The sequence below is a fragment of the Brachyistius frenatus genome, unplaced genomic scaffold (genome assembly GCF_029030835.1).
Source record: "Brachyistius frenatus isolate BFR_SWC_R1_liver_20210118 unplaced genomic scaffold, ASM2903083v1 Contig_44, whole genome shotgun sequence".
NCBI classification, from domain to species: Eukaryota; Metazoa; Chordata; class Actinopteri; family Embiotocidae; genus Brachyistius; species Brachyistius frenatus.
In genome coordinates, this window is record NW_027210643.1 from 2,374,165 (window position 1) to 2,387,421 (window position 13,257).

The 13,257-nt window shown below is 43.2% G+C and overlaps 1 protein-coding gene across 2 annotated transcripts; it reads left to right on the forward strand.

The window, feature by feature from the left end:
* Positions 1–7,075: 7,075 nt before the first annotated feature.
* On the forward strand, positions 7,076–13,257 carry gtf2a1 (general transcription factor IIA, 1). Of its 2 annotated transcripts, XM_069703113.1 has the most exons (11): positions 7,076–7,218; positions 8,974–9,075; positions 9,383–9,560; positions 9,782–9,846; positions 10,608–10,683; positions 10,847–10,971; positions 11,398–11,502; positions 11,711–11,821; positions 11,867–12,064; positions 12,272–12,361; positions 13,106–13,257. In XM_069703113.1, the coding sequence occupies exons 1-11, from the start codon at positions 7,189–7,191 to the stop codon at positions 13,211–13,213; spliced, it is 1,188 nt and encodes a 395-aa protein (XP_069559214.1). In that variant the 5' UTR covers positions 7,076–7,188; the 3' UTR covers positions 13,214–13,257. The 2 variants fall into 2 exon arrangements, with proteins under 2 accessions (XP_069559214.1, XP_069559213.1); XM_069703112.1 differs by having other exon boundaries at positions 11,711–12,064.

The window sequence follows — 13,257 nt, forward strand, 5'->3', positions numbered from 1 at the left end:
CACACACACACACACACACACACACACACACACATAAAACAAATACATAGTCATGCAAACGCACACAGACAGCTCAAAGGACACACACACACACACACACACACACACACACACACACACACACACACACACACAAATAGGTCAACAGGTAACGTTACTACAGCATTAGTCTCAACGGACACTCGTCATCTCCCTCTATCTATCTGCAGGGCATTAGGTGAATCCTACTTATTTGTGGCAATATCAAAAATCTATGTTTTCCTACATGTTCAGCAACACTAACATCAATGGGTATCTCTCATGTGTCTTTGTTGTTTTTGTTGTTTAAAAGGGGATGAAAGCCATAAAAAAAAAAAGAAAAAAAAGAAGCATGTTTTGTCACTAATTTGGACAAGTCGAGCGCGATGAGTCACGCCGAGGAGCGGTAACAGTACGGGAACAGAAGATGGCTGTTTGTCTTACCTGTTTGTTTCTATGTGAATCTGTAGCAATCTTAAGCGGTGATGCCAGCGAAGATCGCGGCGCCGACGAGGCCAGCCGACCCAACCGGACTCGGAGCTCTCCCGGCCCGCTCGCTAGCATCACTCTCTTACATCCATGAGCACAAATGCGAGACTGTGCCAAAGATAAGCGACCAGGTTGCTTTCATGTAGCCGATACTGACGAGAAAACTAAAAAAAACAAAACAAAAAAAAAAAGTTTAAAAAAACAAAAAAGAAAGAAAGAAGGCAGAGTAGTAAAGAGCTAGAGAGAGTGACCTTAAGTGTCAAAATAATTGTAAAACCCAATGTGATATATACTCATGCACTTAAGATTATTTTACGCCACTTATAATAAAAGCATCATGGGTAAAGACATGGTTTATTTCAAGAGCACTCATAGTATTTAAGAATAAATATATTAAAATTTAAAAAAAAATGGTCATGTTTATCACCATAGAGATGGATAGTGTGCCGGGTCTGAGGCAATATCTCCTTCATTTTGTTGTTGTTGTTGCATAATGTAAACGTCCCTGAAACCTCCCCCAGTACTTCTGTCCATAGACGTAGACACCTGGTATAGATATCATAGCTACCAGTAGCTGCCACACCTTCCTCTTCATTTGACAATGTCAAAGAACTATATACATAAACTGTGGGTTTAGATTTCTGTTTGTGTCTGTTTACCCTCACTCTACCCTCATAAAGATATAAGCAATTTGTCCCGAGTGGACAACTCTGTAAAAAGGTTAGAAAATATTTTATTTTTTTCCTTTCTTAATTGAAGCAATTTGACCTGCAGGACTTTCTCAGTTATATTGCATGGGTGCTTGTAAATAAGATAAAAAGCAAATCTTTTTTATTCAAAGATCATGTAAGATAAACAATGTATTTAGCATGAAGCATGACTTATTTTCATATAAACCTTGATCTTAGAGGAAAGAAAAAAAGTTTTGCCGCCAATTCTTATACCCGTGATTATATTGGAGGTTTTTTTGTTTTTTGTTTTTTTTTGGTTTTTTGTTTTTTTTAATCTGTTGGTTTCTGGGTTGTTTTTGTTTTTTTTGGTTGTTTTTTTTTGTTTTGTATTTTTAGCGGGCTTTCAAAGACACGTCTTCAGGGAGGAACGCGGGAGATCACTCTGCAAATTAGAGGCCCACCAGGGCGCCACCTCTGGGCTTCGGGTTCAGGCTATATCGGCCAGCTGAATCACCTCTTCGGGAGGAGGGAGGGGTGGGTGGGCTTCCGTCTTCTTCTGCCTGTACAGTGATTTTTTTTTTTTTATTTTTTTTTAGGTGTTCAGTGTTAACCCCGGTGTTATTTCAGAACACGTCTGTGGCGTGTGTGAGTTTGTGTGCCCAGGAAACACACACCCTTTAACATTGTGCCTGCCTGCCTGCCTGCCCTCCGTACCTCTGTTGTCATGACAGAACGTTACCTGTCTTTATTTATCAGTATTGTTTTTGGGTTTTTCTTTTGCTCCAGTGTGTAAATGTACATGTGTCCTTACTTTCCATCGACATTGTTCAGTGTAAATGTACGAACCGGACGGGCATGGGAAACTTTGTCCCGAAAGAACCTCATGTCTCCAAAAAGGCTACCTGGGAAGAGTTGAGAAGGAAGAGGAATGTTTATTTTCTGATTTTACATACAGTATTTTTAACCCCTTTGATGAGAGGAATTACTCGCTGTTACGGATATCAAGCTTGGATACGCAGTCTTGAGAGCCCGTGTCTGGAGATCAGAGGGTTTTTTTGTTTTTTTTTTAATATATTTTGCCACTGCGAGGTGTATATCTCTCTCGACGTGATTTGAATCCACTCAGGCAGCAGTGAGCTTTAACACTGTGTGCATCAGAGGTGATATACATATACGGCACTGCCATGCTTATTTGGCGTGCTGTTGCTAAAACAGGAAGAAGTATTAATCCCCCGCCCCCCCACCCCGCCCCCCATCATCTGCACAGATACTTATAAAAAGCAGCTCGTGGCTGCGTTGGGTCGTAGCAGCGGAGTCACGCCAAGGTTTTCTTTAAGCTGCGCGACTGTCAGCGAGCCAAACGAGAAAACAAATGCATGCATGTCCCATCCACTGGTACAGTCCTCTGCCACCTGTAGCATGCATCACTGGCTTTTGCATTTTGTACGGTATCCATGGCGACATATTAAAGAAAAAAACATGTTGTTTTTTTTAAAGGCTAAAAGGAGACACACCGTCAGTGTTCTTGTTTGTGTGCCATCCGTCTCTCGTCTGATATGTGTCTGAGTGCTCCCGTGGCCCAGGTCAAGCTCTCCGCTGTATTTGATGTAACAATCCACCGTCGTGGTGACGAGTTACGTGTTCAGTTGGCAAGAGGCATGTCGAGGGGGAAAATGTGTTGCTTTAGCACCTTCTTTTTTTTTTTCTTTCTCTGACTCACTCAGTGACATGCAGGAAAAATGAACTCCTGACCTATGAGTCCTGGAAAAAAAAAAAAAAAAAAAAAAAACATAGCAACACATAAAATGTACCTGGGACAGTTTAAAGCAAAGAAAATCCACTTCACTGCCTGAAAAGCCCCAAAACAAGTGTTTCTATCAAACCTGCCAAACATACTACAAGATCTCTAAAAGAAATAGTTGCCATTCAATTTTTTTTATTATTATTATTATTTGTCGTCGTTTTTATGCGCCTTTTTATTTTCTGTTTTGCTTTTCTCTCTAACAAAATTATCTACAATACTGCCATTATTTTTTTGGTGACTGTCTGAGCTGAATATTTGAAAGCCATAGGTTAGAGATGTCAAAATGCAAAACTGTTATTGATCTGTGAGATGTGATGCAGAGTACGCCCAGGTGTTGGTTTTTATTTTCAGTAAATGTTAAATTTCTCTCCTTATTGTGCAATCATATTGCCAAAGAATGATTTCAAGACCTATTTCATCACTACATGTAAATATCAACGTTGTCCAATACCGTGGCAAAAAATATATAAATGTTGTTTTATTTTGTTTTCCATTTTCTGAAAAACTACAATGATGTTTATGTGATGTATTGTCTTCCAGTTGGTTGCAATAATAAAAAATACAAGTTGCAGAAGTTTAGTTTGGTTTTTATTTTTCATGGATGGCTCGAACAGGACAGAAGCATCATATGATTTCTTCTAATTTAACCATTTTGCTCTCAAAAGCTGAAGTTAAAGGATTATTATCAGCCTTTTCTCATCCCCCCCTCCTTTGCACCTCTTCCGCCTCCACCACACAGTAACCCCCATTTCCCGGCTTTGTGAGACTGGAGACTCTTTAATTTGCTCTCAAGACTGACCCCAATCATTAACCTCACATATTCCCATCAACAAGGGTCTTATCATAACCATGCCTCTTCCGCCAGTTAATTATTCATTTACTTCCTCTAATCATTTAAGTTCAATACTTCTGATTAAAGTCAAACTCAGCTTCCCTCCCCCCTCCTCCTTGGGGAGAGAAGTAAAAGAGTTAAGTGTACCGAAGAGTTCCTCGATGTCTTATCAATCTCGAGTGGTGCCATTTTGGAGCCGTGTGGCAGTGGAAGCCCATTCATAATTGAAGCGGAGACCGGCTTAATCTTGAGCCAGTGCCTCCCTGTGCAGCACGCTACCACCACAACACAACTGGAGCTAGCAGCTCCTCTGTTGCTATGCAACTACAGCAAAGAAGGGGGGTGGGGGGAGGTGGTCGGGGGGGGGGGGAAGGAGGAGGAGGAGAGAAAAAAGTGTGCATTCTCCAGATCTTTAGAGGGCATCACACTACTCAGTTACAGAGAGTGAGACTCAAAGGTAGTGATGACGTTGCCACAGATAACACGGCTTCATGTTTGATCACACGGAATTAGAGGCACTGATTAGACACAGGTCTCCAGTGCCAGATTTTTCTAATCACTTCATTTATTTTTTTCAAAATAAAAGGTCGACAAGTGAATTGAAAAGCGTCTCCTCATCAGGGTCAGGCAGGCCTTTAATTTCACCTCAGTGAAATCAGGTAAATGAATTCAGATGCAGGAGACGCCTCACTGTGGTGCTGAGTGGATGGATGCACAGGCGGCAGTGTGTTCCCCGTTCTATATCATCCACATCCACAGGATGACCAGCCAGGCAAGTTTCCATGGAGACTGAAGTGGAGGTACACGTTCTCTTGTCAGCTCCCATTTAGAACAAAGCATTATTGTTTGGAGAAATGTCCCCCCCCCTCGGCCGTCGGGACAAGTGTGTTTCAGACGCAGCCAACGAGACCTGTGGACGGTGCTCATCCAGAAATTCACTTAAAGCTCCCTTTTATTGAATAACATGTAAAATAGTTGCACGCTGTACAAAGTGAATGGATGGTGTGTGTTTCTGTGCATCTTGGAATTGGAGAGAGCTGGTTTTTCTGGTGTGTGATCACACTCATGTGGCAGCAGGATGTTACTACATGAAAAGTGCTTTTCAAACAAAGACCCACAAAGAATCGCTTTTACAGTTTTGAAGTTTAATCTGATTAGTTATAAAGTTAATAGAACTATGTGCTCGTAACATCTCCTTCATGAAGCAGACACACGCAGTTTGGATTTTCTTTATCCCTTCAAGTTTGATCAAAATCAGGTCCAATCATTTACGTATCTACAGTACTTCAGATCCTCAAATCTTTTTTTATTACAGATGTATGATACAAGTTAATCAGTGTAAAACTTCTTAAAGTTTTATTAAAGTCAGCAGCAGAAGAGGGAGAAATACTTGAATAGTGACACCTCAGGGTTAAACTATCACATTAAAAGTCCAGCATTCAAACTCTTAGTGCTGTTGCTGTTCTAGAATTTATTATGAAATTGTATCACTGATGCATGAAGCGCATTGGTTTATACGAGAATATAATAAGTATATTTTGTAGAGTTAAATACTCTTGTCATTGGTTCATTCTGTCCTTCTCCTTCCCAACAGTTTCTATTACTCTGCGCTGATCCGGTTGCCTGTTTCCAGGGTGCCAATGTATTCTCCAACTGGCCTTTAATTAATCGTTGACAGAGGTAAAAAGCACAGATTAAACAAAGTGATCAAGAGTTCTACTGGCTACACCTACATCAGCATGCGCCGACATTACTACATTACATTACATTAAGACTGAATTCTTTGTTACATCAGCAATTGCCCACTAAACATGGTGGACAACATTTGGAAGCTTTATTGTTTGTCATTGTCAGAGAAAGTCATTGGGCTAATGTGACCAAATTATAAGGCTTTCACACAATTCGGGGGATTCATCAATTTGACAGTACAAAAGTTGTACTCTATTAAGAGTTGGCTGTAGGCTACATCTCTGTGGTTCTGTGTCCCTCTTTTTATTATCAGGTTACATAATTACAGTGCGGCATTTCAATCGCCATTTAACTTGTAACTAAATGCATTTATTCAAGTGCTGCACTGTCTAAGTACAATTTGGAGTTCCTGTACTTCATTTAACTATTTCCATTTGATGGTACATTATACTTCCACTCCACTAGATCTCAGAGGGAAATATTGTACTTTTTACTGCACTACATTTATTTTGACAGCTTTAGTCACTTTTCAGATGAAGATTTCACACAATTGATAACAACAAGCTTTTTAAAAACATCAAATTGTTCATGATCAAACCAGTGTTTTTTTGTGTCTTCCAATGTCTCACTGAAATCAGTGTGTAGTCGAGGTCACTTTTCAGATGTCTATGAGTTGTTAACTGCTCCACAAAATAGTGCATTTACCTACAAACCTTCCATGTCATATACAATAATATTTCAGTCAGAGGGACCAAACTACCGCTTGCTGCGTCTAAAGCTACTGATACTGTGACTTTTCATGTAAAACCTTTTCATGTCATGGAGTATTTTTAGATTGCTCAAGAAAAAGAATGAATGAATGATTGATTTTTACCATTGAACCAATTTATCTGAAACCTGCTGTCCAATAGGCCTAGTTTATGCGCTACCACAAAAATGTCCTAATTATAAAAAGGTAAACAATTTCAAAATGACTTTGGTCATAGCGGCCAGGTGTGAGCATCATATGCTTTGATTTATGAGTCGAGATTGAATGCACTCTTACCTGATGACCTATGTGATAAACGTAGAGGAGAAAAAAAAAGAAGTACGATATCTCCTTCTAAACACATTTAATGTATAATCATTGACCTTGGTCGTAGGCACACACAAAAAATGTCAGTTGTTTAATTCTTGTAATCCACCTCTCTATATCTCGCCATCATTGTTTACTGTGTGAAAACAATGGCTCCTGGGACGTCGTAATGAATTCATTTTTACGTGTCGTCATAATTACAGTAAGCCTAATTCAGTAAACCAGATCACAGAGCATTAGGAGGCTAATGCGTTCTGTCCACACGCGTTTACCTCTAACCCAACCGGAACTACATTTCCCAGCAGCAGCTTTAACGATTGGTCATCAAACCCGCAGGAATCTCGCGATATGTGCGGCTTGACCCTGCCCTATGTCTCGCGCACTCGCAGCTCCATCGCTCAGTATATAAAGCAGGACAACGACGGAAGGAGGACGGCTGGGGAGTCGCAGCCCGGGATTGTAAATAAGACCGTAAAAACTGTGTTTTATTTACAAAAGTGATGCCGGCTGTTTTAAAATACCGTTCCCAGTTGTTTTAAGTCTTTTTTTTTTTGTAATTTTTGGCTCAATCTCTCGCCTATTTCCGTGTGGTTTTTACACTACGCGTATAATGGCGAGCTCGGCTAACTCGAACCCAGTGGTAAGGATCAATCTCTAAGGACTGTCAGCGGGGAAAATGGGGGTAAAGTTTACAGAAACCTGTCGACGAGTTGGTTTTCTTTATTGCAGTTTAAAAAAAAAAAAAAAAAAAAAAAAAAAAAAAAGAATCTGCTTTTAACAAACACTTTACTGTTAAAAAAAAAAACATTAAAAATGAATACTTTAAAGTTCAGTCAATCGGCCATTATCATCAGTTTTCAACACCAGATAGTTCTTTCAGAAGAAACCATCTTGGAGGAGAACAGGCAGGATTTTGGTCAAATAAACACGAATAGTAGTGAAATCGATGCAGGTTTTTTTTTTTATTTTTTTTTTTTTTTTTAGGCTGAGTGGTGAAAATGCAGTTTTAAGTTGCAAGTTGTCTTGTTCGTCAGGGTGAAGACGTCGGTAGTGGTCTTGTTAGGGGAGCTGGTTAATACGATGTGTTCGGCGACATCCATTCAAGGTGTTTGATGTTTGTGCTGTGAAGTTAAAAAAAGAGTAAAAAGCGTCGCTTGTGTCCGTTATACGAGGACAAATGGTACATTTAAGCTAAATAGTTTATTTTGTAAAAATTTATTAAAAAAAAAAAAATACATATGTACGCAAAGCACATTGCCATCATCTTATTTTTTTTTATTTTTTATATATTAAAAGTCTCCTTAGCCCGAAAGTCGTCAAACGTTCAGTCGGCTGCCTCATCATTGTCCACCATTCCACGAGCAGGACGCAGGACAGCCGTCCCAAACCACCTCTTTTACCCATGTCATTCCAGATTTGTCCTGCTCCCTGCCGACAAAAGTCAAAATGCTTAGTCAAAGCTGAGTATTCATAAGATATTACACCGAAAAAAAAATATCCTTCACATTCCGCCACATAAGGTTTAAAGATCGAGGCTGTCGGGCGCGCAGTTTGCCGCTCCGTAAAATGGCTTCCACGTCTCCCGTCTCTCTCTCGCTCGGTTCTGGCCCTCCTCCTTTCCGCCGCCTGGTTTTATACAGCCATATTGGCTCTCTAATATAGACTGCCCGGGATGGGAAGGTGCTACTCGACGCTACGTCACCGGCTCTACATATAAACACCAGACTGTGCTTTAAATAGTGGAGGAGCCGACGGGCCGAGGGGGAGGGAAGGAGAGACCGAGGTCTGCTGCGGACGTCAGGGCGGCGCAGTGCGGCGGCCCTGACGTGTGTGTGTGTGTGTGTGTGTGTCGCTGTGCCGGTTCAACGTTGTTCCGCTGACTTGGCGGTGCTCAAAATGACGTTGTAGTCCTTTTAAAGGCTGTGCGTTTGCTGTTGTTTGGTCCACTGTGCATGCCACCGTGTCCCCGTAGGACGTGGCAGCCGGACATACGGCGCTGAGCCATATGGAGTAGCACAATAAAACACAGTGTCGTGCAAAAGGTGTAGATAGTTCCCAGGGATTATGTTTGAAGTGGGACATTTGCAGAGTTGAGTTGCCTACATGCAACAGCTATCCACTTGTTATCGCCATATTATACTAATTATTATGACGTTTTCACCAGGCAAACTTCATGTATGGTGATGGTCTGTCACACATATAATGTTGTGCTGCTGTTATGGCAGCTTAAAAACCTCCTATTAGCTTTTCTTATCTGCCTGTTAAATACACTTTTTGAATACCACAGCCATGAATTTCACATAAACAGTTTCCCAAGTAAATATCTGCGATACCCGCAAACACAGTAATGGAATATTTTTTTTATTTTATTTTTTTTGTATTTGCTTCCTCGTAGCCTAAACTTTACAAGTCTGTGATCGAGGATGTGATCAACGAGGTGCGAGAGCTGTTCCTGGACGAAGGAGTGGACGAGCAAGTTCTTTTGGAGCTGAAAACGGTAACTGTCCTTCGGCCGTATTGTTCCTGTGTGCATTGACTGCAGGGGAAGTGTCACCGCTGCACAAATGTGCGACGAGATCAGGGACTGAAAATAAAAGGGCGAGACGCACTTTAGGAAGAAGCTGGTTTCAAGCAACTCGTTTCTGAATCTCCTTCACAAGTTTTAAGAGTGCGTCAGATGGATTTGTTCTCCAGTCGGAGACCTGTGTGCCGAAACATATTAGATCCCAAACATCCGACTGATTGCTGCACACCGAGCCCGAGGCCTTCTGACGTCGCTCTCGTTTTGCGTCTTGACTCCGCAGCTATGGGAGAACAAGCTGTTGCAGTCCAAGGCAGTGGAGGGCTTCCACACGGAGGAGCAGGCCGCCCTGCAGGCCGCTCAGCAGCAGCAGCACGTCCAACAGTTGCAGCAGGCCCAGCAGGCGGCCCAGCCAGCAGCGCCGACCCAGCAGGTCATGCTGCCCCCCCAGCAACAGCAAGGTGGGTCACGTCAAACGGTGGCCTGAACAAGTCGTCAAATGCTTTGAATTATTTGCGGACACAAGAAAATGTCTGTGGAAATGATTTCCAGGCAGATGTTGATGTTCCTCAAGTGAGAAGACCGCGCTTGATTTAGATGTTAAGACTTTTTGCCCCTGCTGATCACTGATGAATGTTTTGGTCACCGTTTGGTCGGACTTGACTGTGTTTTGTCTCCACAGCTCCCCAGCAGCAAGTCATTGTTCAGGATTCTAAGATCCTACAGCACATGAGTGCAACGGGGATGGTGAGTAGATGATGTCCAACCGAATCAAAAACACTAGTGCAGGAACCTATAACCAGTCACGTGACCTGGACAGGTTTTGGATGCTCGGTGTCTGCAGGAATGTTGATGAGCTTGTCTTTGTGCTCTCAGACTTCACATGTTGTCCGTAGAAGAACTGTTGCTTTGTTGCTGTGAGACTTCACCCTCAGAAAACCTTGAAGCACTCGGTCAGTTTTCTATTTTTGTTGAGAGAAAGGCGAGAATTTCAAACTGCTGCACGTTTTATTTCAAACACGCACAGAGTAGTTTGACAAAGGGAAGAGAGGAAATGATCTTAGTGTGCGTGTCTCTTTTCCTGAAAGGCAGAATGAGTCACAGACAGATGAAGAGAGCAGAAGGACAATGAAAGCAGGAGAGTCGAGGAGAAGAAACTCCACAGAGTAGTTTGGCAGCCGGGATTACACTTCCTGTTGCGTGTCTTTGACAAACACACAACTTCCCTTCGACGGTTTTCATGTTGCGCGCTGAACCCCTTTCCTTCCTTTTGCACTTTCTGCTCCCAACAACACTTGTGTTCCGCAGGCCATCTGCCAAAGTCGAGACCGGTCTGTGCTGTTGTAGTCAACGTCTTGTGTTTTGGAACAATCACTCGCAGAAATCCAGTGTTTCACCGTGAAGCCTGGCAGCAGGGAGAGCAAACAGCCTTGAAACTCTTGAACCCACAAACCTTCTGCGTCTGTTATTATTTTGGTTCCATGTGTGTTTCTCGTTTCGTCCTCTAGAGCGCAGCAGCTACCGCAGCAACCCTTGCTCTGCCCACAGGGGTCACCCCATACCAACAGCTCATCACCAGCCAAGGTAAGACTCTCGCACAGCTTCCTCTCCGCATTGAATTGTGACGAAACACTCCTGTATTAAAATCCCCATTCGAAGTTAGTGTGTCGATTTCTTGCGGCTTACCGCGCCAAATGGCTTTCGAAGAGATCGTGACGTCCACTTCCCGTCGTTTGTGACGCCCCAGGTCAGATCCTGCAGGTCGTCCGTGCTCCCAACGGGGCTCAGTACATCATCCAGCAGCCGCAGCAGCAGATCCTCCTGCAGCAGCAGATGCAGCCGAGCGGCGTGCAGGCGCCCGTCATACAGCAGGTAGACTCCACCACTCCCGTCACGATAAGTAGAGTAAATAAAGCTGCGTGCGTGTCGCTGGGGGTCTTAAGAAAAATACACCTGAAGTGGGGGGGGGAAAGAAGTGGCATGAAAAATACGAAATCATTTCAGGAAGTCAGAAGGTTGTTTACTGCTCAAACCTCACGTCCTCTCCCTAAAGAAATATTGTATATCTATAATTATACTATAAGGGAAGTATAAAAAAAAAAAAAATTGTTTAAAATACAGCTCGATAATTCACACAAAACTGCACGACTTGTTGAAATAATAATAATAATAGATTCAAATTAAAATATGTTCTTTAAAATTTAGCTGAACTTTTTCGCGGTTTAAGATAGAATTCCCTCCAGGACACCCAAGAGCTTTCATGAAATGTGAATTTGTCCTGTGTCAATATGTGTCCAGGTTCTAACTCCTCTGCAGGGAGGCCTGCCCCAGCAAACAGGAGTCATCATCCAGCCGCAGCAGATCGTCTTAGCTCAAGGAAACAAAGTCCAAGGCAATACACAGGTCGGAGCTCCGCCTCCTAATTATCTGGAAGTTTTGCAATTCAGTCGCCTCTCAGTCAACTGTATTCTCATGTTTCCTTCACAATTTAGTCTCAACCTTGACCAACATTAAAGTGTGCTCTGGTTGTGGGATTTGTGTTGTACTGAAGTCCAGTCAAGAGTGTCATGTTGAATAACCTTGTCGTCCTCTGGGTGTCTCCGTCCCTCAGGTGATGCAGGCGGCAGCGATGGCGTCGCAGCCCGGTCAGGCAGCAACGGCAGCTCAGGTCCAGCAGGTCCAACAGATCCAGCAGGTCCAGCAGGTCCAGCAGGTCCAACAGGTCCAGCAGGTCCAACAGGTCCAGCAGGTCCAGCAGGTCCAGCAGGTCCAGGGTGCAGCTGCATCACAGGCCCCAGCGCCGCAGCAGGCTCAGCCTCAGGCGCAGCAACCCCCCATGATGCTGCAGGTGGACGGAGCCGGAGACACGTCCTCGGAAGAGGACGAGGATGAGGAGGAGGAGTATGACGAAGATGAGGAGGAGGAGAAAGACAAGGACGGCGGAGAGGACGGGCAGGTCGAAGAGGTGAGGAACGCCGTTTCAGTTTTTCATTTATCACACGACTTTCTCTCCGTTTTAAACACGTACTTTCAGCTGTTCACTGGTTTGTTGCTATGGCGACTTGATTTCCTGGAGACAGCGTTTCAGTGTTTGATAGACCAGCAGTTTTCTCCACTCTCTCCGGGACACTAAACAAACTTTAAACCTGTCTTGTTTGTTTTTGGTCGTCAGGAGCCACTGAACAGCGAGGATGACGTCAGTGATGCGGAGGACCAGGAGCTGTTTGATACAGAGAATGTAGTGGTGTGTCAGTACGACAAGGTAGGACATGATTTATTCAGTACGATGCACCAAAAACCGACCCGCGTGTGCAAGTACACAAGTGCCGACTCCCTAATTCTTCCATGTATCTTTATATATCGATATAGAGGTTGTCAGCTTTTTGCATCCTTAACTCATTTAGAGTCTTACATCAGCCTCTAAACAAAGATATTACCACCGGCAATGGAAACAAGTCGTTTTATCGAGTCACAGTAAAATAAACACATTGAGGCAATAAAGTCTTTGCGGTAATGACCAAAGCATGCGAGCAGCAGCAGCACAGCGGTTTTACCACACGGAAAGACATCAATAAAACATTAACAGGATTTCTGCTCTCTTCAGATATTATGTTATAGAGTATTTTGTAAAAAAAAAAAAAAAAAAAAGTACTCGGCTCCCTGTAAAGACTAAAGGACAGACTGATGCTAAATGTCATGAAGTGAACCGTTAAAGAGGCGTTTCACCGTCCGCCTCCGGCGGATACGAGCGCCGCTTCGAGCTCGGCGCACCTTCGCTGCCAGCGTTATATGACACCAAGTTTCTTCCAACACTATTTGCTGCTAATTCAGCCGACTGGTTAATGTCACAGTCTGAGAGAGAGAGAGAGAGTGTGTGTGTGTGTGTGTGTGTGTGTGTGTGTGTGTGTGTGTGTGTGTGTGTGTGTGTGTGTCCACTGTAAGCTGAAACAGTGTCCATCTGTCCTCGACGCCCACGGCCTTCATTTCCTTCCCTTTTGCTCCTCAGATTCACAGAAGTAAGAACAAATGGAAATTCCACCTGAAGGACGGGATCATGAATCTGAACGGGAGAGACTATGTCTTCTCCAAAGCCATTGGGGATGCCGAGTGGTGAAGTAGAGAAGAATGGAAAAAAAAAAAAAAGGAAAAAAAAAACAA